The 25,880-nt window shown below is 40.0% G+C and overlaps 1 protein-coding gene across 2 annotated transcripts in view; it reads right to left on the reverse strand.

Moving 5' to 3' along the window:
• The window catches only part of LOC126355049 (platelet binding protein GspB), a 309,208-nt gene that overhangs the window by 131,093 nt on the left and 152,235 nt on the right, over nucleotides 1-25,880 (reverse strand). For both annotated transcript variants that reach the window (XM_050005202.1, XM_050005201.1), the window contains exons 18-19: nucleotides 20,834-21,015; nucleotides 1,275-1,470 (exon numbers count right to left, since the gene is read on the reverse strand). In XM_050005202.1, coding sequence (XP_049861159.1) covers nucleotides 1,275-1,470; nucleotides 20,834-21,015 — 378 coding nt within the window. The remainder of the gene's footprint in view (nucleotides 1-1,274; nucleotides 1,471-20,833; nucleotides 21,016-25,880) is intronic.

Consider the following 25,880-nt stretch of genomic DNA (forward strand, 5'->3'; position numbering starts at 1 on the left):
TTCTGCTTTAGGTAATGTTAATGTTTACTTCTGGATTACATTTCTGGTTACAATCTATCCCTACACATAGACATCTGACTGTGAGAGGGTAAGGAGGGGGAGGGGAGGGGGAATGGGAAAGGAGGGAGGAGGCCTGGACATGCATGCTTATGCATGGGGAAGGGCATGATGTTATGCACTAGTACAACTCTGCAACACCAGGTGGTAAGACACCCCTAAGCCCCCAATTAGGAATGAACATGGAAAAATGTGGGATACTAGGAGAAATTACAAACAAACCTGGTATGTATGACTTAACTAGAAAAACTGCTGTGGGGATATGACACGTGAGCCCCCTAAAGTTGGTGTATAGGTCCAAAGGGGTAGCAGATGTAGCACTATGAATCATCTCCTACATATACAGTAGAATATTTGGTGAATCACTACCTATGAATAATAAGTGGTTCTGTGAATGTCAATCTCCCAGGATATTTCTTGTAAATGCCACACAAAGTGTGTAGCTGTAACTGTGTTCCAATCTTGCAAGATTAGAGAAACTATTTTCTTAACTGCTTACTATATTACTGCAGTATCATCATCATCATCATCATCATCATCATCATCATCCCAGCCGCCCAAATAATCCTAGCGAAGTCCTGCACGCAACGAACGTTCACTGTGCTACATTTGAAAACGTTTTTGTACCCAATTTTTATCTGTCATGAGTACAACAGCCTTTCACATTTTCTATTATTGAAGACAGTGGAACAGAAATTAATAACTGTTAAATAATATGATGAAAACAAAACACAAATCATCATTATTTATCAACTGACAAAATTATTAAAAATTCTTAGATCTTATCCAGTTCTACTTACCAAGAACTAAGAGACTGGGAAGTTGTTGAAGGAATGTAAGCCAGTTAGGACTTCTTACAAAGGGAGACTAGGAAAGCATGGGGCAAAAGGAAAGTAGGGTTGATGCTCAACAGAAATGGGTTTCCCGATAAAAGGATGCTGCAAATGGGTAGTAACAGTTTCTGCAGTGCAGGACTGTCAGTTATCATTTACAACAAGAAACTTAAAAAAGGAATGATGGGTGCTAATGGGAAACAGAAAAAAAACTTATTTAAAACACAATGAATACAAACAGAATGGACAAAATTAAAAATACAATGAATACAACAAGAATGTATCAAATCTATTCACAGTGCGAAACTGAAAGCTGTATCTCTTAAAAGGAAAATTAATGCCAGCACATACGATTACATTTAAAAGAGAAAGACACTTAGATACCTGTTCAGCTGGAAGTGAAAAGGAGAGAAAAGAAATGGAGTTTTTTGCACTAATGAATCTGCATCATTCACTAACTCAGGTACCCATGTCTCTTTTATTTTCCTCAAAATTGTCTCTATGCCCGTAGATTTATTCCAAAGAGGATCTGACGATTTGTGGCGATAGAGTGTCATCGACAGAGGTTCGGGAATAGTACCTGAAAGCAGAAGAAGAAGAAAAAAAAAGTCATCACAAAAGTTTCTTTATGGCAGGAGGTGTGACTGGATGGGATTTTTTTTTTTTTTTTTTTTTTTTTTTTTTGTAAAAATAAAGCTGGAAGAAAAAATTACCCTCTCCCCTCTAACTTCATTTTGGCAACAAACTTTCCCATCTTCAGCTTCTTTTCCTGTTTTGTCTGTCTTAGCTGTATGCATTTTCATAACATCTACAACAGTTAAAACTACTGCTTCAATTTCAGTCATACCATTTGTAGTGCGACAAACTGCAAAACAGTAATTTAGAAATACTTATCAAAATAACAGAAATATTAGCTTTCTGGAATAATATTACTTTGTGACAAAGTAACACTGATCATTTTTTTTTTGCTGAGGTTTTCATTTACAACCAGAGAAAAAGAAGTTAGTTCACCTAAACATGATAGCCAGTGTTATGTTAGCACCAATGCAATTCAATACACAAAATGGAGGACACCTTTAATTTTAAGTAGGGGTAGAGTATCTGATCACCATTAGTGCCTGTAAGTGTGCCTGATTGCTGAGAGAGTCTCTGATGACACAACAGCCAAGGCAATATAATGTGGACTGGGAAGTGTAAGAGATTAAAACAGCACATTGCAAGGAAAGAAGGTTGGGAGTTTAATGTAACTGTATTGTCAAGATCATTACAGAGCTAAGCTGGACAATGATGGAGACAGAAATAGGCCATGACCTTTTTGAAGGACTAGTTGCAGCATCTGCCTGATCTGATTAAGGGAAACAATGGAAATCTACACTTGGCAGTCTAGAAGGGGACTTGAAATCCACTCATCTTGAATATGAGCCAAATCTCTCTGCCTCTGTGCTACCCTGCCCAGTATGGAAAACTGTTGCAGAACACTCAGAAATACTGAATACCGTCCTCTTTATTGGAGTTCTTGGTCTATTTAATTTAGTTACGTTTTGTTTTGTTTTGTTTTGTTTCGTTTTGTTTTGTTTTGCTTTAGAGTGCAAAACACAACTGGGGTCATGCACGCCCAAGTCAAAACTATAGAATATGAAGACAGAGAGGAGTTAAAAAACAACTGTACGTCAGCCCCAACTGATGTAATGGAAGACAGCTAAAAACAGGCACTTGAAAAAAGGGCTAAGAAAGATACCATATAGAAATAAAAAGTAAGACGCAGTAGACAGCCCACGTTTAATTTGCTAACACGGCCGATGAATAAGACGGCAAACCCAAGCGGGAGCATAAACGGTTTAAAAATGGGCATTCCAGCAGGAAGTGGTGGACAGTTCAAACTTGGGCCCAATGTCTACAAAGTGGTGGGGTGGTTCCACTTAGCAAATGGCAATGGCTAAAAAGTCATTGCCCAATACGCAGACTAGTTAAAATGACATCTGGTGGGAGGGCCAAGAGAAGGTCCTCCAACTTGCTGGGAGAGGCGTTCGTTGGTTGGTTGATTGGGGTTTAAGGGACCAAACAGCAAGTTCATCGGTCCCTTGTCTCAAAGGTGGTCTAATCAGATGGATTTACATCTCAGAAGAGTCCTAATGATAAAAGGTAAAAGGCAAAAAGATGTAAAAGTGCAGTCGTGTGCTGGGAGAGGCTTAATAACCGGATATTATTCCTGTGAAGGGAGGACCATTGACGATGCCAAAGGGACACCACCCCCTAACAGATGGCAAACACAGAGATCGGAGGGAATATAGGTATTCGCGGGCTGAGGTACAAGGACTATAGCCTTGGCAGCAGACTCTTTTTCCTGGCAGACCTAAATGACCAGGAACCCACAGAAACATCACACTGAAGCCACCAAGAGTGAGCATGTGACATTTTCTGTACCCACTGCACTAAGGGGTGGGTGGTGTACAGGGCACACAGACTTTGAAGGACACTGAGTGAGTCTGAACAAAGGACACAATTGAAAAGACTGTGTCACTGGATGTACTTCGTGGCCTAATACAAGACGAAGAGCTCGGCTGTAAATACTGAGCAGTGTGCTGGAAGCAGATATCGAAAGACACGAGTGCCAATGGCGAAGGCACATCCAACCCCATGATCAGTCCGAGAGCCATCAGTGTATACAAAGGCACTATCGTGAAGTTCCACACAAAGGTCATGAAACTGAAGGCAATAGACTGAGGCTGTAGTAGTGTCCTTAGGAAGCAAATGAAGGGCAATGTTAAAAGGGGTCACTTCCCGAAGTCAAGGTGGTGAAGGGTTCACACCCAATAAGAAAGTTGCAGGTAATGTGAAGTTAAACTGCCGTAGCAAGTATCAAAAGTGGACTCCAAGACGTAACAGAGAAGAGGGACACGGCCCATACTGACGATCAAAGGAATCATCAAAGAAGGAGGCATCAGATGGGTGGCCAGCATGGCAGACACACAGCACGCATACCTGCCAAGGAGGAAGTCACTGTGGTAGGTCAGTGGTAGTTCAGCAGCTTCAGCATTCAGACTCTCAACTGGGGTAGTGTAAAATGGGCCCGTGGCCATACAGATGCCACGATGGTGGATAATGTTGAGACGGCATAAGAGGGATGGGCGTGTAGATGCATGAAGCACCCATAGCCGAGTTTCAAACAGACAAGGGACTGGTACAAACGAAGGAGGGTGGTTCAATCGGCACCCCAGGAAGTACCGTTAAAGACACGTAGGACATTGAGGAACTGCATACAGTGGTCTACCAGGTAAGACACATGGGAAGACCAAGAGTGTTTCCTATCAAGTATGAACCCCAGGAATTTCGTAGTTTCAATGAACGGAAAGGTAACAGGCCCAAAATGTAAAGATGGTGGGAGAAACCACTTGTGTCACTAGAAATTCATACAAACAGTTTTGTCTGTGGAAAGCGAAAGCCATTGTTGATGCTCCAGGAGTAAAGACAATCAACACATCGCTGAAGACACCGCTCAGTGAAGAACTGCAAAAGATGACAAAATCAATCAACAGAAAGGGAGCCGAAGATGCCCGGCAGGAGACAGGCCATAATAGGATTAATGATGATAGCAAAGAGGACGACACTCAGGACAAACCCACACGCACCTTGAAAACTTGATCCTTTAAAAATTCCTGAAGGAAACAGAAGGTGGCCATGGAAGACCTATGTGTAAAGAGTATGGAGGATGCCAGTTTTCCAGCAGGTGTTGTAGACTTTCTCCAAATCGAAAAACATAGCCACAGTCTGAGATTTCCGCAGAAAACCATTCATGACATGGTGGACAAAGTAACGAAATGGTCAAATGCAGAATGCCGTGCTCGAAATCCACACTGTGAATTTTTCAGTAAACGGCGATACTGAAGCCCATACCAGCCAGGCATGAATCATACGTTCAATCACCTTGCAAACACAGCTGGTAAGAGAGATGGGCAGTAGCTAGAAGAAAGTTTTTTGTTCTTACCGGGCTTAGGTATGGGTATGATGGTGGCTTCATGCCAGCATCTGGGAAATGTGCCCTCTGCCCAGATGTGGTTGGATGTGTTAAGCAGAAAATGCTTTCCCACAAGAGAAAGGTGCTGCAACATCTGAATGTGGATGGTGTCTGGCCCTGGGGCAGAGGATCGGGATGAACTGAGAGCAGGATCTAGCTCCCTAATAGTAAAGGTGGCATTGTAGCACTCACGATTTGGAGAAGAGAAGGGTATCCCCCAAGCCGCTTGTTTCCAATGGAGGAAGGCAGAGCGATAGTGGGTAGAGCTCGAAACTTCAGCAAAATGGTGGCCCAAGGTGTTGAAGATAGTAATGGGGTCCATGATAACATCGTTTGCTATTGTCAGGCCGGAAATTGGGAAATGGATCTTGGTCCCAGGGAGCTGTCGGAGGTTGGCCCACACAACAGAGGAAGGCGTGGAACTGTTAAAAGAACTAGTGAATGAAATCCAGCTAGCTCTTTCAGTATCTCGAAGAACGTGACAACATTTTGCATACATCTGTTCATAATTAATGCACTTTGTCATCGTAGAATAATGGTTAAAAACACGGAGAGCATGTCTCCGTGCTCAAACTGCATCGCATCAGGCCTCAGTCTACCGAGGGACTGGGACACGACGTGGTAAAGAGGAAATGCAAGGAATGGAACGTTCTGCAGCAGTAAGGATAACATTTATGAGATATTCCACCTGGTCATCACAATTGGGGAAATCTTGTTGTTTGAAGGTCGCCAGGGAAAAGTAAAGCTGCTAGTCAGCCTTAATAAGCTGCCATTTGGACGTGCACATGGATGGGGTAGAAGAGGATAAGTTGGTTAAGGAGGTCAGCCAAGCGGGCACCTCTCTGACAGGTCCCCAAAGGGCATGATGCGAATTAAAGTCACCAAGTAGCAAAAATGGGGGAGGTAGCTGACTAATAAGCTGAAGGAAGTCTGCCCTGTTGACATAGAATGAAAGAGGGACATAAATGGTGCAGGGGGGAAAAGTCAGGTGGGGAAGGAAAAGGCGAACTGGAACAGCTCAAAAATCGGTAGTAAGGGAGATGGGTTGACTGAAAGTCATTGCGTATGAGGAGCATGACAACCCCACAAGATGGAATGCTGACCTCATGGGGGAAGGTCAAGTAATGTGAAAGCTCAAAGCAGTCTTGAGGGCACAATTGCATTACCTGAAAGCGGAGTACAAGGGGATGTCGCAATACTGAAAGCAGCTGTAAATTCTCTTTTGGGACCGAAGGATGCGAACATTCCATTGGAGGACAATGATGATGAGGAAGAGCTGCAGGGGTGTCAACTCCGTGGATGTCAAATGACAGCCTGTGAAGAGTCTCTGCTAAAAGGCACAGACGCAGGAGGATCCTGCTCCAAGGACTCCACAGAAGCATTGGCTTGTTTGTGCAGCCTGTCTGCGGAGTCCAACGCTGAAAACCAGTTGGTGGTGCGCACAGGGGATACGGAGGCCGCCGGGGCTAAGGTACCACCTGGCGTCAAAGAGGATCTTTGAGGTGCCGAAGTAGAATACCGTTTGCCTTTGGTGGACTTCTTCAAGCCTTTCTGGTTAGAGTAAGACTCGAGTGAGGTTTCGCTGGAGGGATAGAGGAAGTTTACATGGGAGTACTACTCCTGTCCTTTCCAGCATACTAGTTGTGTAGCTGGTGGCTTCGCCCCTTGAGGTGAGAGTTTGTTGCACAGCTGGACGGGCAGATGGCGATGTTACCTTAAGAATGGATGATTTCACAAACTGATTTTGATGTCACACGTCTGCGTGGCCATGTCCTTCATGGGGCGAGGGGTAACAAGAACAGAACTACAGGTGCCAGATGGGAGAACACAGGGTTTGCGACTAGCCAGTAACTTGCGAGCGACTGGGTAAGGCACTCTTTTCTTTACCAGGGTCTCCTGGACAGGCCACTCATCAAGATACACAGGACAATCCCGAGAGTAGGCGGCATGGTTGCCATTGCAGTTGATACAGTGGGGAGGAGGAGGCAGACAATCACCCTTGTGTATATCCCTACCACAGATTACACATTTGGCAGGGTGTCGACAAGATGTTCTAGTGTGGTTGAAACAATGACTCTGGTAGCAGCAGATCGGGTTCAGAATATATGGCCGGACGATGATAATTTTGTAGCCTGCATTGATCTTGGACGGCAGCGCCACTGTATGACAGGTGAGGAACAGAGTAGGGATGGGCACTAAGAAGGAATCTACCTTTTTCGTTACACGGTGGACGGCAATGACACTCTGAACAGAGGGGTAAGATTGGATTTTGGCCTCAGACCGTCAAGCAGCCTGGTGTAAATTACACCACGGAACGAATTCAAAGTTCTATGGACCTCGACACAAACAGGTTAGCTATGGAGAAGCGAGACAGCAAGCAGTTGTCATGCCTGAGAATCAGAATCAGTCTCCAAAAGCAAAGTGCCATTCCAGAAATGAGAGCAGGATTTCAGAGGGCCAGCAATTGCATCAACACCTTTCTGGATAATAAATGTACTATGTTTTGTAGAAGTTGATTGGGAAGACAATTGACTTATTGCGAGGAAATTCCCATGATTGCCACTGTCTCTAATGGCACTCTCCTTTTAACTGGGGGCTCCCTTCACAAGGGCACACACCTGCCTTAGATGATTGTTCACATCTCAGGTCACTCCTCCCAAACAACAGACCAATCAGCAATTTGGAAAGGTTGCAGCTTAGGCAGTCTTCCCTCCCTGGGCCTGGCTTGTACCAGGGGGTATGTGCAAACCCTAGCTGATGACCCATAGCTGGAAATTACACGTTACCCAATCACCTGTTACACGTCAGATGAGTGGGCCAGCCTTCAGAAGCACACAGGGAGCAAGAAGAAAAAGAGGAACCTCAAATGCCAAAGCGGAGGAACGAAAGGAAAATGGAAACAAAGAAAGGAAAAGGGAGCAAAAAACAAAGGTGAGATTCTTCTTACTTCAGCAACAGACAATGCTGAACACTCACAAAAACATCCCAGACGTGTTCCCCTAGGGAGGGGAAAAAGAATAGCGAGAGGATAGACATGCAGAATGGAAGAGGAAAAAATGCTCCAAAGGCTGGGGCCTCATGGTAGCCAAACACAAACCCACCAAAGAGTGGCGATCCCCCTGGGGTTCCAGTCATGAGTGTTCTACTTTATCAAAACAATTACCACTTTGTCATATACTCTTTTCATCATGCAAAACCACTTTTTGCATGTATATTCTAGCAAGTCAACACGTGAAATGTTCTACGTTACAGTAACTCATTTTCTGTGGACATCATCGTGAATCTCAATGAGGCCACACATACACAAAACATCACATAGCTCTGTGAGTGTAATGAATAAATTTGTATTTGAACAGTCATACGAGATTGTACTATTACCCACGAAATAGGAAGTTGCTGAGGAGCAGACAAGTACACTGAAGAATGGACAATAACAACTGTGTGTGTATTTGGACAGCAATAACAGTAACTATATGGTATACCATTAAGCATGCCAGAAAATAAATTCTGTTCGAATTACATGTTAACCTATAAATATATGAAACTGTGAATAAAATCCACAACTTACCTAAAAAAGGGATACTTTATTTTGTTCTGTTACTTGAAGCAGAATTCACAACCAAACATATTACAGTATGGAACTGCCAACTACTAACACAACTAATGCTATTCTTATTGAGGAAATTCTAACTGACTAATATGTTTTAATCTCTGCAAACGCAACATCCGAAGAATAAAATATGCCTTGCAAGTAATTATATAAGTATTTTTAATCAACATATTTTTATTAATTATATTCCTTTTCCGTTTAAGATTTTTAGGATTTTACGCTGAGATTTATTTTCTAATAAGATTTTGTTGTTCAGGGACTACATTGACGTTTGACACAGTCTCATTGACAATCAAATTTGTCTTCCCCTTCAAGGCATTTATGAACAAGAATATCAAAAAGTCGGTGGAAGGAGAAGCGTATGCATCAGAAGACATAACCACAGTAGAAATATGTCTCAACACAATCAGAACAAAAAGCATGTGATCTAGAAGTAAAGTGTAATTCTGAAAATGTTTACTACTTTGTGACTAAAAACAGAAGAACATTTTAGTATAAATGTCCACCAATAAGCAAGATTCGTATGACTAAGAAACAATGTATAATTTTTACCTATTCTAAAGACGTGTTTACAAAACATTACTGACAAAACAGTTTTTGTTAATAATGCTATTGAAAATACAGTTGTCCAAATTTGGAGAATGTTGAAAAGACTTATCCCTATCTTTGATGAAACCGTACCTTGAAAAAGGAACTGAACTGAATTAGTTGCCTTCAGAGCCTTTATTTTTCCTAAGGGAATATAAAAGACAATCAGACGAATGGAAAGAGCTACCAACCAAAACATAATGAAGTTGTTTCTGTTGTTGGAGACATGATCTGAATGACAACTACTACGTGCAGTACATGAAAAAGTATACAAAGAAAATGAATTTACAGAAATCACTTATCCAAGGTGCTACACAAATCATAGTGAAGATAAATAGTAAGTTTTATTGATCAACTTAAGTAGTTGATGGCATATGCATATATGAACAAGTGTTTTTCAGGGTCTGTTTATTTGCATTTGATTATAGAGATGGAATTTAGAGTCTAATATGTGCATAGTACCTGTTAAAGACAGTTTGCTGTATTTGGTCATTTTCTTATCATTCTAGTGACTTTTGGTCATTTTGCAGTGTTCTGTAAACTGGATGCATATATTTAGAAGCATTATAACTAACTAACCTTTTCTGTATGCCCTCATTTCATTGAAAACCTTTTTCCACCCTACTTTTTCTGGATTATTAGCAACAGTGCACAACTGTAAGCTATCTGTTCACAACAAAAAAGGGCAATTTTTACTTTATTCATATTATTCTTAAGCACCTTAGTAGATCAGCTTGTCACTCATTAACTATTTCAATTTAATGTCACAGCTCTATCATCATGACTATCAGCTAAGATTGACTGACACTGAATATTACATCATAATTATTAAACTCTGTCTGATGGACACACTAACTGTGCTGATTGAAAACTTGTAAACACCTGACAACTGCTTTGTTTGTGATGCCTATATACAGATGTAATATTTTACCATTTTTGTAATTTATGCACTAGTTGCATGATTACAGCTTAGATGTTAACATAAAAAGAGACAAAATGAAAGTTTCAATGATACAATACACAGCAAACTAAATTTGTTTAACCAATAACCATATAATAAGAAACTGACACAATAAGAGGTACTATTTTACTAGAGGGAAGTTACAATGTGCATAGGATTTCCCAGAGTTTGTAACACATTTTCTGTAAAGTGAAAGTTCCTAATTCGGATACTGAATCAACAGGTTATTTTGAGGGGGGGGGGGGGGGGGGGGGGGGGACCATTCATTTTTGGCAACAGAAAAATGGTCTTGCGGTAGCATTCTCGCTTCCCGGGTTCGATCCCCAGCGGGGCCAGGGATTTTCTCTGGCTTGTGATGACTGGGTGTTGTGTGTCTTTCACCATCATTTCATCCCCATCGACACACAAGTCACCGAAGTGGCGTCAACTCTAAAGACTTGCACCAGGCGAACGGTCTCTACCCGGCGGGAGGCCCTAGCCACACAGCATTTCATTTCATTTCATTTCAACAGAAAAATTAGGTCTGCAAAATTAAAACACTGGTTCTTAGAAATAATTACTACTTAAGATTAGAACATTCTAGGACATGAAAACTTTGAATTCAAATAACTTCTGAAATATTAAGTTTTCAGAAAAAGTAAAATGTCTGCTTCAAAGAGGAGAATAGGGCTATCAAATAAATTATGTTAATCCCAAAATTAACAATTTTTAGAAGGAAAGAATTTTGACTGTTGTTGAAGAGTATGAAAAGGTTGAAATACAGGGAACCTCTTGCTTCTGAGTCAAAATCGCAGTTCTAGACTGTGGATGTGACAAACGGTAGAGTACACACAGAATACTGTGGCCAGTAGATGCACAGACAGCAGAGCACACATAGGGGGAGTGGTAGAGATGGGGGCTGCAGGTAGGTGCTGTTAGGGAAATGCCGAGCACTGGCGGGGGAGTGCCATGCTCAACTGAAGTCTACACTCACATTTTTTGTACATATTGAGTGAAGCTCCTCCACGCCCACACTTGCACAGTGACCATTGAAAAAGATTTGTCGCCTCTGCTTTGGTTAGTATCTAAAAAGAATTCTGCCAAAAATGCAACGATTTATTTTCACCTGGCTTGTTAACCATTTGTAACTTTCACAGAAGTGTCACAATTGGCAAATTTTGAATAAAACCTACACATTTCTCTTGTTGCCATGTTAAAATTTGCTTCATACCCACAATGTAGCATAGTTTACACAGTCTCATCTCGCTAACATGTTGTGCAGACACAACAAACACTGGTAGCAGTTACTTCTGTAAAATATCTGGGAGTATGCGTGCGGAATGATTTGAAGTGGAACAATCATATAAAATTAATTGTTGGTAAGGCCAATTGGTGAGGTTGAGATTCATTGGGAAAGTCCTTAGAAAATGTAGTCCATCAACAAAGGAGGTGGCTTACAAAACACTCGTTCGACCTATACTTGAGTATTGCTCATCAGTGTGGGAGCCATACCAGATCGGGTTGACGGAGGAGATAGAGAAGATCCAAAGAAGTGCAGCGCGTTTCGTCACAGGGTTATTTGGTAACCGTGATAGCGGTACGGAGATGTTTAGCAAACTCGAGTGGCAGACTCTGCAAGAGAGGCGTTCTGCATCGCGGTGTTGCTTGCTCGCCAGGTTTTGAGAGGGTGCGTTTCTGGATGAGGTATCTAATATTTTGCTTCCCCCTACTTCTACGTCCCGAGGAGAACACGAATGTAAAGTACGAGAGATTCGAGTGCGCACAGAGGCTTTCAGACAGTCGTTCTTCCTGCAAATCATACGCAACTGGAACAGAAAAGGGAGGTAATGACAGTAGCACACACCGTTGGGTGGCTTGCAGACTATAAATGTAGATGTAGATGTAGAATGCCATTTGCAACGCACACCTAACATTTACACCAGAGCTAATATTCTTTCACTATTGTACATTCATTTGTGTTTTCTTCACTGTAAAGCGGGCTTTAATCACTTCAGGGGCCATTGAAATTGATACTCCCTTGTTGATGAAAGAAGAAATGTCCCAGCAGCCTGAGAGGGGCATCCGAAGGCAAGTTTCATCACCAGTACCACACATCTGAAGGTGAGTGTGATTTAGTACAGAGGCACTTTATTTTATGGTGGCACTTCAGTACTGATAGGTGATCGGGAGTTTTGTTTTTCTGAGAACTTAGGAGGTATTATTAAACAAATGTAGCTTTACAGAGTAGGTAACTATTCGTGGGAATAAATGTTGTCACGAGGCTTGTTAAACTGAAAATTAACAATGTATTTTTGAATGAACTGCTTTTGTTTAGCTGAAATTTCTGATTTCACTGCAAGATGTTAGTTGGACCAGCATCTTAACTAATTAGTATATCAAGTCCACTGCATATGTGGTCAAGTGTACATATGAACTACAGAAGAAGAAAGTAATACCTGCCTAAGCAACACCAGAGGAATTGTCGCCTGGGCAACAAGGATTTATCGACACTACCAGATCAAGGACAGGCACCAGGCAACCAATGAATGGTTCTCCACTACTATGGTTTTATCAAGATGCAATCATTACTATGCTATCATTACACATGTCATAGAAATTCAGAAGCACAAAAATGATTAACAGTAAGGGAGAACTGAAATTAGACACACTGACAGCCTTACTGCTAAATAAAGCAAACAGCCCAACTCTATCCCACTACAAGCTCCAAAATACACGTAGATGCAATTTCACAATCTGATTATGTCACAAACCGACTGTTGTGTGCATACATATGAACATTTCAGTTTGCTGCGCTAGTTTAGTTTTGTACTGCCATTGAAGCATTTACAACATTGAATGTTTATAGTACTGGAAGACAAAAATTTTGGCAGATAAATATGCTGTGGACCACAATCTAAAGTAGATAAAACAAAAAAACACGAAGGACACTAATTCCAGCCATGAAAGCCAGCATCATCTTAAGATTTGTTTAAAACATATCGTTCTGTGATCACAGTCTGTTATTAACCAGAAAAAGTAGTAATTAGTTTGTTGTTTATCTACCTAAAGTCAACCAGTGAAAACAATTTAAGAAACACAAAAGTCAATGTTTGCTTCAATACCTGATAACAATTTGATGTAGTTCACTTTAATCTATTCAGTACCTCCTCATTAGTTATGTGATCTACCCATATAATCTTCAGCATTCTTAGCACCACATTTCAAAACATTCGATTTTCTTCTTGTCTAAACTGTTGATCATGTATGTTTTACTCCCATAGATTGCTATACTCCACACAAATACTTATAGAAAAGACTTCCCGACACTTAAATCTATACTCGACTCAAGTTAACAAATTTCTCTTCTTCTGAAATACTTTCCTTGCTACAGCCTGTCTACATTTTATATCCTCTCTACTTCTACCATCATCAGTTATTTTGCTCCTCAAATAGCAAAACTCATTTACTACTTTAAGCGTCTCATTTCCTAATTTTATTCCCTCAGCATCACCTGATTTAATTTTACTACATCCCATTGTCCTCATTTTGCTTTTGCTGATGTTCATCTTATATCCTCCTTTCAAGACACTGTCCATTCCGTTCAATTGCTCTTCCAGGTCCTTTGCTGTCTCTGGCAGAATTAGAATGTCATCGGCAAACCTCAAAGTTTTTATTTCTTCTCCGTGGATTTTAATACCTACTCCAAATTTTGCTTTTATTTCCTTTACTGCTTGCACAATAAACAGATTTAAAAAAAAAGGGAAAGGCTACAACCCTGTCTCACTCCCTTCTCAACCACTGCTTCCCCTTTCATACCCCTCAACTCTTATAACTGCTATCTGGTTTCTGTACAAATTGTAAATAGCCTTTCACTTCCTATGTTTTACTTCTTTCACCTTTAGAATTTGAAAGATAGTGTTCCAATCGAAATTACCAAAAGCTTTCTCTAAGTCTAAAAATGCTATAAGCATTGTTTAGCCTTTCCTTAACCTATCTTCTGTGAGAAATCTTAGGTCCAGTATTGCCTCGCATGTTCTTACATTTCTCTGGAATTCAAAGTTATCTTTCCCAGGGTTAGCTTGTACCAGTTTTTCGGATCTTCTGTAAATGGTTAACATTGGTATTTTGCAACTGTGACTTATTAAACCGAGTTCAATATTTTTCACAACTGTGAGAACTTGGTTTCTTTGGAATCGGAATTATTATATTCTTCTTGAATATGAGGGTATTTCGCCGGTCTCATACATCTTGCTCACCAGATGGAAGAATTTTGTCATCGCTGGCTCTCCTAAGGCTATCAGTAGCTCTAACAGAATGTTGTCTACTCCCGAGACCTTGTTTCAACTTAAAGTCTTTCAGTGCTTTGTCAAATTCTTCACACAGTATCATATCATATCTCCCTTATCCATCTACGTCCTCTTCCATTTCCATAATACTGCCCTCAATTATTCATACCGCTGCTCCTAATTTCTCCAAAGTCTCTTTAATTTTGCTGTAGGCAGCATCTATCTTACCCCTAGTGATATATGCTCTCTACATCCTTACATTTGTCCTTTAGCCATTCCTGCTTAGCCATTCTGGAGTTGCTGTCAATCTCATTTTTTAGACGTTACATTCCTTTTCATCTGCTTCATTTACTTCATTTTATTTCCTCCTTTCATTAATTAAATAAAATAATTATTTGAATAAAATCTTCTAGGTTTTCCAGCCACATCAATTCGAATAAAATGCTCCAGCTTTCGATAGCTCTCTCTGCCATTGTCATATGGGATAAAAACCACTGATTGATGGGGCTGATACGGTTTTCTGCTTATATAGCCATGATTGCAGCCTCTGGTACCAATCAGAGAAGGCCAAACTGATGTGTGTATGGAAGGGGAGTTGGGCTGCTCATAGCAACTATATTGGCATCTCACTGGATCCTGGCTCAGAGGTAAGCACAACTGCAGAGAAATTATTTCAAGAACTCAATAATCGTGAAACTACACCGATTTTTCTGGGAAATGGACACATAACTGTAGCCACAGTTGGGAATAGAAGGAAGCCAAACAGAATGGCAACATACACTGAAGAGCCAAAGAAATTAGTACACCTGCCTAATATCTTGTATAGCCACCTCGACCATGCAGAAGTGGCACAACACGATGTGACATGGATTTGGCTAATGTCTGTAGTAGTGCTGGAGGGAATTGACACCATGAATCCTGGACTGTCCATAAATATGAATGGTGGAATCATCTTTAATACCAATGGATGACAAACATACACTGAAACACCAAAGAAACTGGTATAGGCATACATATTTCAATACAGAGTTATGTAAACAGGTAGACTATGGCACTGTGGTTGGCAACGCCTATATAAGACAGCAAGTGTTTGGCACATTTGTTCGACTGGTTACTGCTACTACAATGGCAGGTTATCAATATTTAAGTGAGTCTGAATGTGGTGGAACAGTTGGCGCACGAGTGAGATAGCAATGAAGTGAGGATTTTCCCATAAGACCATTTCACGAGTGTGCCATGAATATCAGGAATCCGGTAAAAGAATACGAATGTAAAGAAGAAGATCTGCTTTAAACGAATTGTAGGTGAAGATTGTGAGTTTGCTGCAGTCACAAACTTTCGTTTTGTCAGCATAAAAGATGGGGGAGGAAGATGCCACTCCACTATTTCACGTGGAAGACAGCAAAGTGAAGTCACAGAATGACATAAATGATGCTGCTGGTACTATTCAAAACAAAACTAAATAAATTAACGTAACTTCCTGGGTGTGGATGGAAAGAGTTGAGAGAAATACTATGGCTCCCCTAAGATTTTCTTCTCAGCCCAGAATAAAGAGAGAACGTGTTCAATTAAAAGTGAAATCATAAGAACCATTTTGTATGAACTCTTACTCTATTCCATCAGCCAAGAAACCTGCAGCTGGATAATAAATTAGGTGTTGTGCCATATGCAATGTGTATACATGGACAGGGGGGGGGGGGGGGAAATATATATATATATATATATAAAGATTCCAAGACTTACCAAGCGGGAAAGCGCCGGCAGACAGGCACATGAACAAAACACACAAACACACACACAGAATTACAAGCTTTCGCAACTGGCAGTTGCTTCGTCAGGAAGGAAGGAAGGAGAGGGAAAAATGAAAGGGTGTGGGTTTCAAGGGAGAGGGTAAGGAGTCATTCCAATCCCGGGAGCGGAAAGACTTCCCTTAGGGGAAAAAAAAGGACAGGTGTACACTCGCACACACACACACACACACATATCCATCCGCACATACACAGCGGTGTATGTGCGGATGGATATGTGTGTGTGTGTGTGTGCGAGTGTACACCTGTCCTTTTTTTTCCCCTAAGGGAAGTCTTTCCGCTCCCGGGATTGGAATGACTCCTTACCCTCTCCCTTGAAACCCACACCCTTTCATTTTTCCCTCTCCTTCCTTCCTTCCTGACGAAGCAACTGCCAGTTGCGAAAGCTTGTAATTCTGTGTGTGTGTTTGTGTGTTTTGTTCATGTGCCTGTCTGCCGGCGCTTTCCCGCTTGGTAAGTCTTGGAATCTTTATTTTTAATATATTTTTCCCATGTGGAAGTTTCTTTCTGTTTTATATATATATATATATATATATATATATATATATATATATATATAATAATAATTCCCAGGTTTTCCCACATCTCCCAGAAAACAACACACTTTTTCCGCAAATGAAAATACACTTCTTACAAGGTGAAAATACATTTTTTCCATAATAAGTGACAGTGTACTTTTCCTCGCAGCTGTAAAAACATCAATCCTTTGAATGGTAAAGTTTTTATTTACCAGCTAGAACTTCCCGGCACTTTAAAAAACGAAACTCGGTGGGGGAGGGCGGTTAGTTTCCGAAGCATTGAAACAGATATTGCAACACGTAATTTTAAGTAAATCACAGCAGATATTCAGAGCATAGGACATGTGATGTAGTCAGCCAACAGCAACATCACTGTTAAGTAGCATGAATGCACAAGTAGGAAAATTTAATGGTTTAAATTAATGTATATAGTGTAGCTACGAGAAAAGCTAAGCCTTCACTTGTAATACTGGTCTTGAAGATTAATATGCTACAAGAAAAGTTAAGCTTTCACATATAACATTGGTCTTTTTAGCGTGTTACACTTTAGTATACATCACACAAATGTGCCAGTAAAATTTTAAACAATGACATTAATGTCTGGTCTTCTGGGCTCAAAATTACTCTAAGTGGCTGGTCCTAAAAGTTTTAAGTTTTAAATTTGAGTCAAATGCTCTGTTATTTAAGAAATTCATTGCACATTGTCACTCGTAACATAGTCCATCTTGCTTAAAAGATAATTTCCTTTGAAAATAATGCTTTTCGAAGAACCATGTGCAATATTTTCCCGCGACCTCTTAGACATGGGTTCGTTTCAGCAGCACCAGGAAACACATTACTGCATGTGGGCAGCTACGATGACATAGGAAGCCCATATGTTCCTACACATATAGCATTAAGAGATCTTACATGATGTCATAAAAGAAATAGGACATAAGAGGATACTCCACGAGCATAGGAATTTCGAAAACCACACTAAAATGCATAATTCGGCTTAAATTATGCATTCATATGTCCGGATTCACAATGAAGTAGGCCCCAACCTGATATTAAGCTTTCCAGTGTGCTTTTCGGGGTGTAAATTTTATTGGAGTACCAATACTATATTGTCTCATGTTTGATTCTTTATTATGGCATAATGACATATGTGCCAAAAGATGAAAATGTGCACTTGAAATTTAGTGAACACTTTAAACTAGCCAATGGTGGGGAATGAAACACTTCGTTTCTTATAAATTGACTGCATCTGCGGAAAAGATGAATTAACGCCACATTTACTTAGCAAACCGACAAAAATAACTTCATTGTTGTGTAAGGCTAATAATGTTTGACTGCCAAAAACGTGGTAATAAAATAAAATCGGAAAACAAACAAATACCAGCCTTCTGTAATTATGTTAATGTATTTTAATTCACTTGATAACTCCCGACAACAGAAATCAGTTTTGTTTTCATTTGACGCGTGAACTGCACATGAAGAGGAAATAGAACATCAGGAAACAGCAAAATCAGTAAGTGTAAACTCAGGTAACTGTCCCCCTCCCCACTAAAATCCAGACTTTTCGCACATGCACAGATCTGGCAGCGTGGGGGAGCCAGGAACATTTTTCTGTTTAGCATGACTGCTTCTTGATACTGCTGCAGTTACACTTCAAGTAACCAGAACTGGGAGAAGGCACTGCACATATGGATTCAACTGTGCATGTGCATGAGCCTGATAGCAACTGCTCAACAGTTGTGACATCATGCTAATCAGAAGCAGTTTGCTGTTACAAAGTTTTCCACAGTTTTTGTCCTAATGCCTATGACAAATTTCACTGTTTATCAGTTGTTACCAGTCAAAATTACAAAAATTTAACTGAACACTAAAACAATGAAAAATTCCTGGAATTCTAGAATATTCCCAGGTTTTTCCCAGGTTTTTCCCAGTTTTCTCCCTGGATTTTCCAGTTGTCCCAGAGTGTATACAGTTTTTACAAGTGGAAAGCACATAAGTGTTAAAATTAATGACTACCTTGTGATCCAGGTGCAGTAACCTCTCCACATACTCAGCGTGATTGTTCTGTTGCCACATAGCTAATGTTGTCAAAATGTGATAGTCATGACACTGAGGCTGCTGACATGTTCACCGCCAGTTTGTGGGCACATGTGTATGCACATGAGCTGAAAGAACTGTGATGCCTGATGGGAGCAGGGCTACCACACTGCCACCTGCTTCTAACAACTAGCACTTCTGGGCAAGGAAGTTGTGTAAGCTGCTGCTTCGAAGCCCACCACTTTATTTCCCTGTGGCAAGGTTGTCAGAGTGTGTGCCAGTTAAATAACATACTGTGCCCACCACTTCAACGGTGGCTCACTGCGTTACGATGGACCATGTATGTCCCAACGCATTCCCTGACCTGTACTGCATCTTGTCATCTTTTCTATGATACCCTTATGCTACAACCATCTACAGTGAAGTGTTTAAAAGTAGATCACAGTGAAATAGTGAATTATACAGTGCATTATGGAAGCACTTTGATATAGAATGGGAATTTGCAATTACTGAAGTTGTTTTTAAACCATATTCTAATTTTATTGTGAACTTAATGATGCCAATTTTAGCATTCTTTTTTCTGATTTGACAGTCTTATCTAAATAATGCATATTGCTGCATGGTGTTTTCTATGCCTTTTGATCACTCTTTTACACATAATTCACTTAATAATAATAATAATAATAAAATAAAAAAATCTGAAAAATTTCTGGCAAATATTTGAAACTCAATTATTGTGTCAAACAATACTACCTTTACAAGTGCTTATCTTGATTTGATTGTGGCCACAACTTTGAAGTCAGATTCAGTTCCTCATTTTTTCTTCTCTGGCTGTCTTCCATGGACAAGTTTTCTACATATATGTATTCTATCTATCTACTGACATTATATGTCTTTCTACTAATGAAAGTTATATTAAGTACATAATATGTACATCAGTTACAAGCATGCCACTATGTTAATGATTGATTGATCTTTCCAGAACAAAGTTACAAAGGTAAGAGATGAGGTACTGGCAGAAGTAAAGCTGTGAGGACAGGTTGTGCTTCGATAGCTCAATCGATAGAGCACTTTCCCATGAAAGTCTCTGTACACCACACAATTTTTATCTTCCAGGAGGATTGACTGATCTCCTGTTACACGCACTCCTTCTTGGACGACTTAAATGTTTGTTTTGAATTTCTTCCCTTTGATTTCACATGTGCATGAAGAATCCAAAATCAAAAATTTAAGAGTTCCAGAGATTTAAGGTTATCATTGCTGTGCCTCTTTCATCAGGAGAAAAGATACTGCCTCTGTGAGCTTCAACAATGTGTGGCTAAACCTCTCTGGTTACAACAGTTAGATAAAATGCTGCTCATTTTGGGCGCGCAGTGCAGTAGCTGGTTGTTAAGAGAAAGGTGCCGTAATATGCGTTTGGATGTGAGCACAAATAATGTTTAGTGACAGCTTTAGTATAGGGAATGACATCCCAAAATGGACCATTTCGGAATGTAAGGCTCTGTTAGAACCTCATGGCCTGATTTCGTTATTCTATTTCAAAACTGTCGATTACAAAGGAATTACTAAATGAATATTTGCATCTTAGTCTGCTTTATTTTCTGAAATTCATTCACCAATAACTAAAGAATACTAATTAGGCAATAAGTCATTGTTGAAAAGTAGATGCATTATTGGAAATTAAGTGAGGAGGAGGGTGTCTCAGAAATTTTAGTCGTGTGTGTGTGTGTGTGTGTGTGTGTGTGTGTGTGTGTGTGTATTTGAATTCCTAAGGGACCAAACTGCTGAGGTCATCGGTCCCTAAACTTACATACTACTTAAACTAACTTATGCTAAGAACAACACACACACACACACACACACACACACACACACACACACACACACACACACACACACACACACACGTCTGAGGGAGGACTCTAACCTCTGGCAGGAGTGGCCGCACAATCCATGACATGGTGCCTCAAACCATGCGGCCACTCCATGCAGCAGATGCATATGTGCATACTTCTGGCGTCCAATAAGTTTTGGATTGATGAAAAGTGCAGACACAATTTGAAATGCACAGATTGCGAAGACTATACTTCATGTAAATTATAAAATACCACTTTAACATTATTTTGCAAACACTTTTACTTTACCTGTATTACAGGAAGGTGCTTTAGCAGATCTGTAGACATCTGCTGTTTTACGTGTTATCTCTGGCAGCCCTTCAACAGATTTTGCAACATACTTGTATGGAAGGCTCCGAAGAGTCTCATTGAAGTAATTTTCATTGTATTTGCGTTCCAAGATATCAACAGTCTCAAATGCCTCAATGATCCTGAAAAATTTAAATCATGAAGTGTGATAAGTATACCACCAAACAGTGTAATATCCTGAAACAACAACATCAACTTACAAACCCCTGGGCATGTAAATAATGAAAGAAAGCAGTCTTTACATGAAGTATACATCAATGTTGGTCACACTACAGCTCAAAGCTGAAAATTAAAGGTGGTATTTAGTGATATCAGGTGCAATTTAAGTTACAAAAGCTTCTGTAACAACACAATGACTGGTGGAAGAAAGAGTAGAGTGGATAAAAGTGAGAAAGCAAGCCATAAGTTTTCAAGTTAAGTACTCAATATTAGGATTTTTTCTTGCACTTTCAAATCTGACAATGCTTTTTATACATAAAAGAAACCATGCTGTGTTATACGTTATGTGCATTTGCGTTTCATGAAGACCAATAATTGTGGATCCATTTAAAAACCAATCCAGTGTGGAGTTGTTATTTCTGTCCACAAGTAGTAAGTCCATGGTGTATTCAAATAATTTCACAAACTTTCATCTTTATTATATTGTAACCAAAGGAAGACTTGGAGGACAAGTACATCATCCATTCTTGAAATAATGCAACAGTCTGAGAGAGCAGTGCATCAAGGCATACCACAATGCAGAAAACCTACTACAGATGAAGAATTAAATCCAATTCGCATCTGTGGTAGTTTTCTGGTGTATAAAGAGAATAAAGTAAACAAATATGGGTGACAAATCGCTTGGTATGAAGGGCACCCAACGATGTGATGATACAATTCAACTGATAAAAACTGCAACAGCTGCACCAAAATGATTTATTAACATGTTGAGTGCGGAGCAGATTTTACAGGGTTTTCCACTGATGTGACAACCTGAAGGACTTATATAAAACCAAAACCTATTACTGAATATAACAAGGTATAAATTGCTATTCACTTTTCTGACCAGGTAAATGCATATAGCAGTTCAGGGAGAAAGACAGTAAAATGGCATCAAAAGTTAGCCTTCAGTTTTATTTTGAACACCAGTGCTGTGAATGTTTTATATGTATCCTAAAATTTTGGAAACCATTAGCAGATGCACTCACGTGGCATTCACATGAAAAAACTCCAGTGAGGATTGATACATAAAGAAGAAAACTCAATGGACAAAATGGAAGGAAAGGTGCATAAAGTGCATAGATTTTGTTCTGAACGTTACTATACAAACACAAATTTAACTAAACAGATGGTTATCTTTTGTAATATCTAAATCCCATCTAAACCCTATCTTTGTACTGAACGCTTTAAAAAACTTCATTAAAATTACATTTGCTTTTATCCTTGTTATTGCCGTTCCATGCACTGATGCGTCCAAGTGCACTGTCAGTCTGCACGGACTGTCTCTGTCCAAATGAAAAGTACACTGACTGACTTTGTCCAAATGAAAAGCACAATTTCAGGCCCAGGGAACAAACAACCGCCCAAACCAAAAGTCCACTGTCAGTCCCACAAGATACGTTAATCAGGATTAGTTTCATGACAAAGTTTTGTCTTCAGGTAACAAACTGTTGACCAAAGATGATACAATAAACATAATTACAACCATCACAAAACAAAACACCAGACTGATAAAACTGACTGATATGAGACATACAGCCCTTTCAACACATGTTGTACTTAAAACCTCTATAGTGGTTAATAGTAGAATTAGCCTATCTTCCCGAAGATTCAACAGTAGTTGAATAACAACTGGCATCCTAAATGTGCAATAGCCCCCATCTCAAAACAAGCTTACTGGACATATGTGGGACATCATCTCAGGCAGTGACCAGCTACACCAGTACCGGAGACAGAATAAGCTAGCACCATCCAAGCAAGACTGAACAGCGTGCATGTGCGTAAACCAGGAGAACTGATATAGCAAGCCAAGAGATGTGACAAGCAACAGCGAAGTCCCAAACTGAACAGATGGGAATGTGCAGGTACATGCTACAAGATACAGAAACCCCCGTACAAACCAAAACACATGATATCAGCATTACAAGTACCCATAAGCTATTACAGTAATCTGACACAGGTAAGCCATAGAAGAGGATATAAACAGTGCCACGAAAAGGCATAGGCAGAGGGTAAACACACTTGTAATGTGTCACCATCACCTTCCTTCCCCTATTACTCATGTGTGTTTTGTGTAGCCCATCAAAATTTGCTAAAAGTGAATGGTGACATAATTCTACCTGGCCATTAAGTGTAAACTTGGAGACAGTTTTAAGGCACCTCATTATTTTCACCTCTTTGGTTAACTATTTACAATTTTCAGATTTTTGGAAACAAAAGTAATAGAACGTTCATCATCATGAAGGTGTGTAGTGAGTGCCATTTTGAGTGGTTATTATCATAGTGTTCTTTAAATTTAACCTTACACCTTCTCTCCATCTGACTAACATGTCTTACTGGGCAGCGATCGAAAGAAATCCTATATGGACCCATACCATTGATGTCTCTGATGCACCAAGATTCTTAGGTATGAAAACACCAGCACACAGTCATTTGACAACTCCTTGAGGCATTATACCAAGATATGAGATTCTATTGTATTTCCTATGACCTTGTTACCGTTCAAGTGTTACAGTAATTAACTGTTGAGATTTGGAACACTGCGGTCTCATAGCCAGACTTGTTCATTTTTTTCCTCATAGTTATTTTATTGATCATGTTAACAAACTCGCATTGATAAGGAATTAAGTCATTCACTACATTTCCCATACCAATTATTACAATGCAAAGTTCATTAATAACAAGTATGAGGAAAAGAATGAATACGTCTCGTATAATGAGGCCACTCTTAAAAACTCTCAATTATTTCACTTTGACGTAAGAATGGGATCCTTATTGCAGGACATTCCTATACTTTGGTAGAATATTTGAAGGAACTCGCAAAGCATTGTGTGGCAAGAATTTTACAGCCACCTTATATATATCTCATAAAAAAACTGTAAACCATCTTGTCTCTCCATCCGTCTGAACACACTAATCTCCAAAACTACTAGACATATATTCATGGGGTTTCCACAGGTAAGTTCTGCATACCTTAGGGCTTTATACAGGCTTTATTTCATCAACACCTAAACAAGGAAAGAAAATGCATTACAACTTAAAGTTTTTAGAAAAAAATTATCTGCTCAGCTTAGTAGTTCAGATGTTTAATCATTAAGGTGTAGAACACCAAAGGGTCAATGATGGCACTGTTAGTTTGATAGCGCACTAAAGAACCAATACAGTGACAGATGTACTTTCAGAAGTTTATGTCAGTGACAGAATTACGCATCACAGTCTTATCTTTACAAAAAGAAACCAACAGTGAATTTACTTGGCTAAGACACATGGATTTACTAATTTTGCTTTGTTTATTGAGAACTTAGACAATCCCGTGCTTGTTTTCATACTTTTTTTCCCGTTTAGGAGAAACGAATTTATTAAGTTTGTTTCATAATTTTTATGCCTACTCATTACATTTTGATTTTTTTTCCTGAATAAAAATGCCTATAAAACAGTGGAGTCTTTCTAAATACACATGAATAGCTAAAAGACTGAGGACTGTGAGGTCTAAGAATCTAATGAATATTGTGAGGTGAAACTTTCTGCAGCTTGAGAACATCACTCTTTAATTTGCTGTTTGGAAACTGCTTCCAAAAGTGAGGCATGGCACAACTCAGATCAAGGGTATCTTGCATTATCTCGCTCCTCAGTACTCTTCACACACGGGCTTGAAGTTACTTCTCACCAATTTAATATCACAGGAGCCGAAGATCTGACAGGAAGTGGTGCAAGCAAGAAAGCTTTTATGTCTTGAACCTGACTTACTGCCAAAAATTAACATTTCACTTTAAACATGTACAACAACTGGTGAGGCTATTATGCCACAATCATAAAGAAAGAAAAAGGCCAGATACTGGGCGATGGGCCATGGATCTTATTGCCAATTGCTTTTCGTACAGCAACTGTTTCAGGGCTCTCTCCCATATCGCGAAGCAAACTGGCTCTTCGTTCATATCCCCGATCATATGACTTGGAACAATACCTACAAAGAAGATTTGTAAGTTGACAATAAATTCGAGCTGTATGAAGTCTCGAGCCAGCTATAAATAAATACCAAGACAACGTTGGGTTTCTCAGATAATCCATACCTAAGAAGCTTGTTGCCTTCATGTGGTCACTGTTCTGCCACGTGACTCACCACCGATACACCCATTTGCATGTTTGTGCTATCTACTATGTGCGTTAAGTCTGAGTGGCAGCGCCATCTGCCGGGCATTTTCGCGAAGCTGGGAGGTGTTCTTCCCAGCTGCAGGCAGTGAGGAGCAGACACCAGTTAACAGCAGACGTCTGCTGCATGCTACAACACCTGGGCTGCCTTCAGCACAAGTTGGCAGTGCATAAGCAAGTGGTGTTCTTGTGGAGCCGTATCACTATGACCAAGCCTCAGTCTGTCTGTGTCTTTCCTGTGAGTGCGTTCCACCGGATGGTATTTTCTTACCTCGAGCACTTCTTAATGTTGCATGTGCAATGTTTCTCTGATACACTGTCTCATCTCTTAAGCCCTTTGTGTTTGGAATCTGTAAAGTGGCCACGTGCAGCAGTTGGCTGTCTTGATCCTAATTTATACTTAACACGATGCGCTAAACTACGGTGGCGAGCTGCATCTCATTGTTTTGTTTATTTGAGTTGAATCAATGGCCGCTCCTAACTGGACTCATTATTGTGTGGATATCCTTGTTGTTGTTGTGGTCTTCAGTCCCGAGACTGGTTCGATGTAGCTCTCCATGCTACTCTATCCTGTGCAAGCTTCTTCAACTCCCAGTACCTACTGCAACATACATCCTTCTGAATCTGTTTAATGTATTCA

Source organism: Schistocerca gregaria, chromosome 3 (assembly GCF_023897955.1).
Source record: "Schistocerca gregaria isolate iqSchGreg1 chromosome 3, iqSchGreg1.2, whole genome shotgun sequence".
Lineage (NCBI taxonomy): Eukaryota > Metazoa > Arthropoda > Insecta > Orthoptera > Acrididae > Schistocerca > Schistocerca gregaria.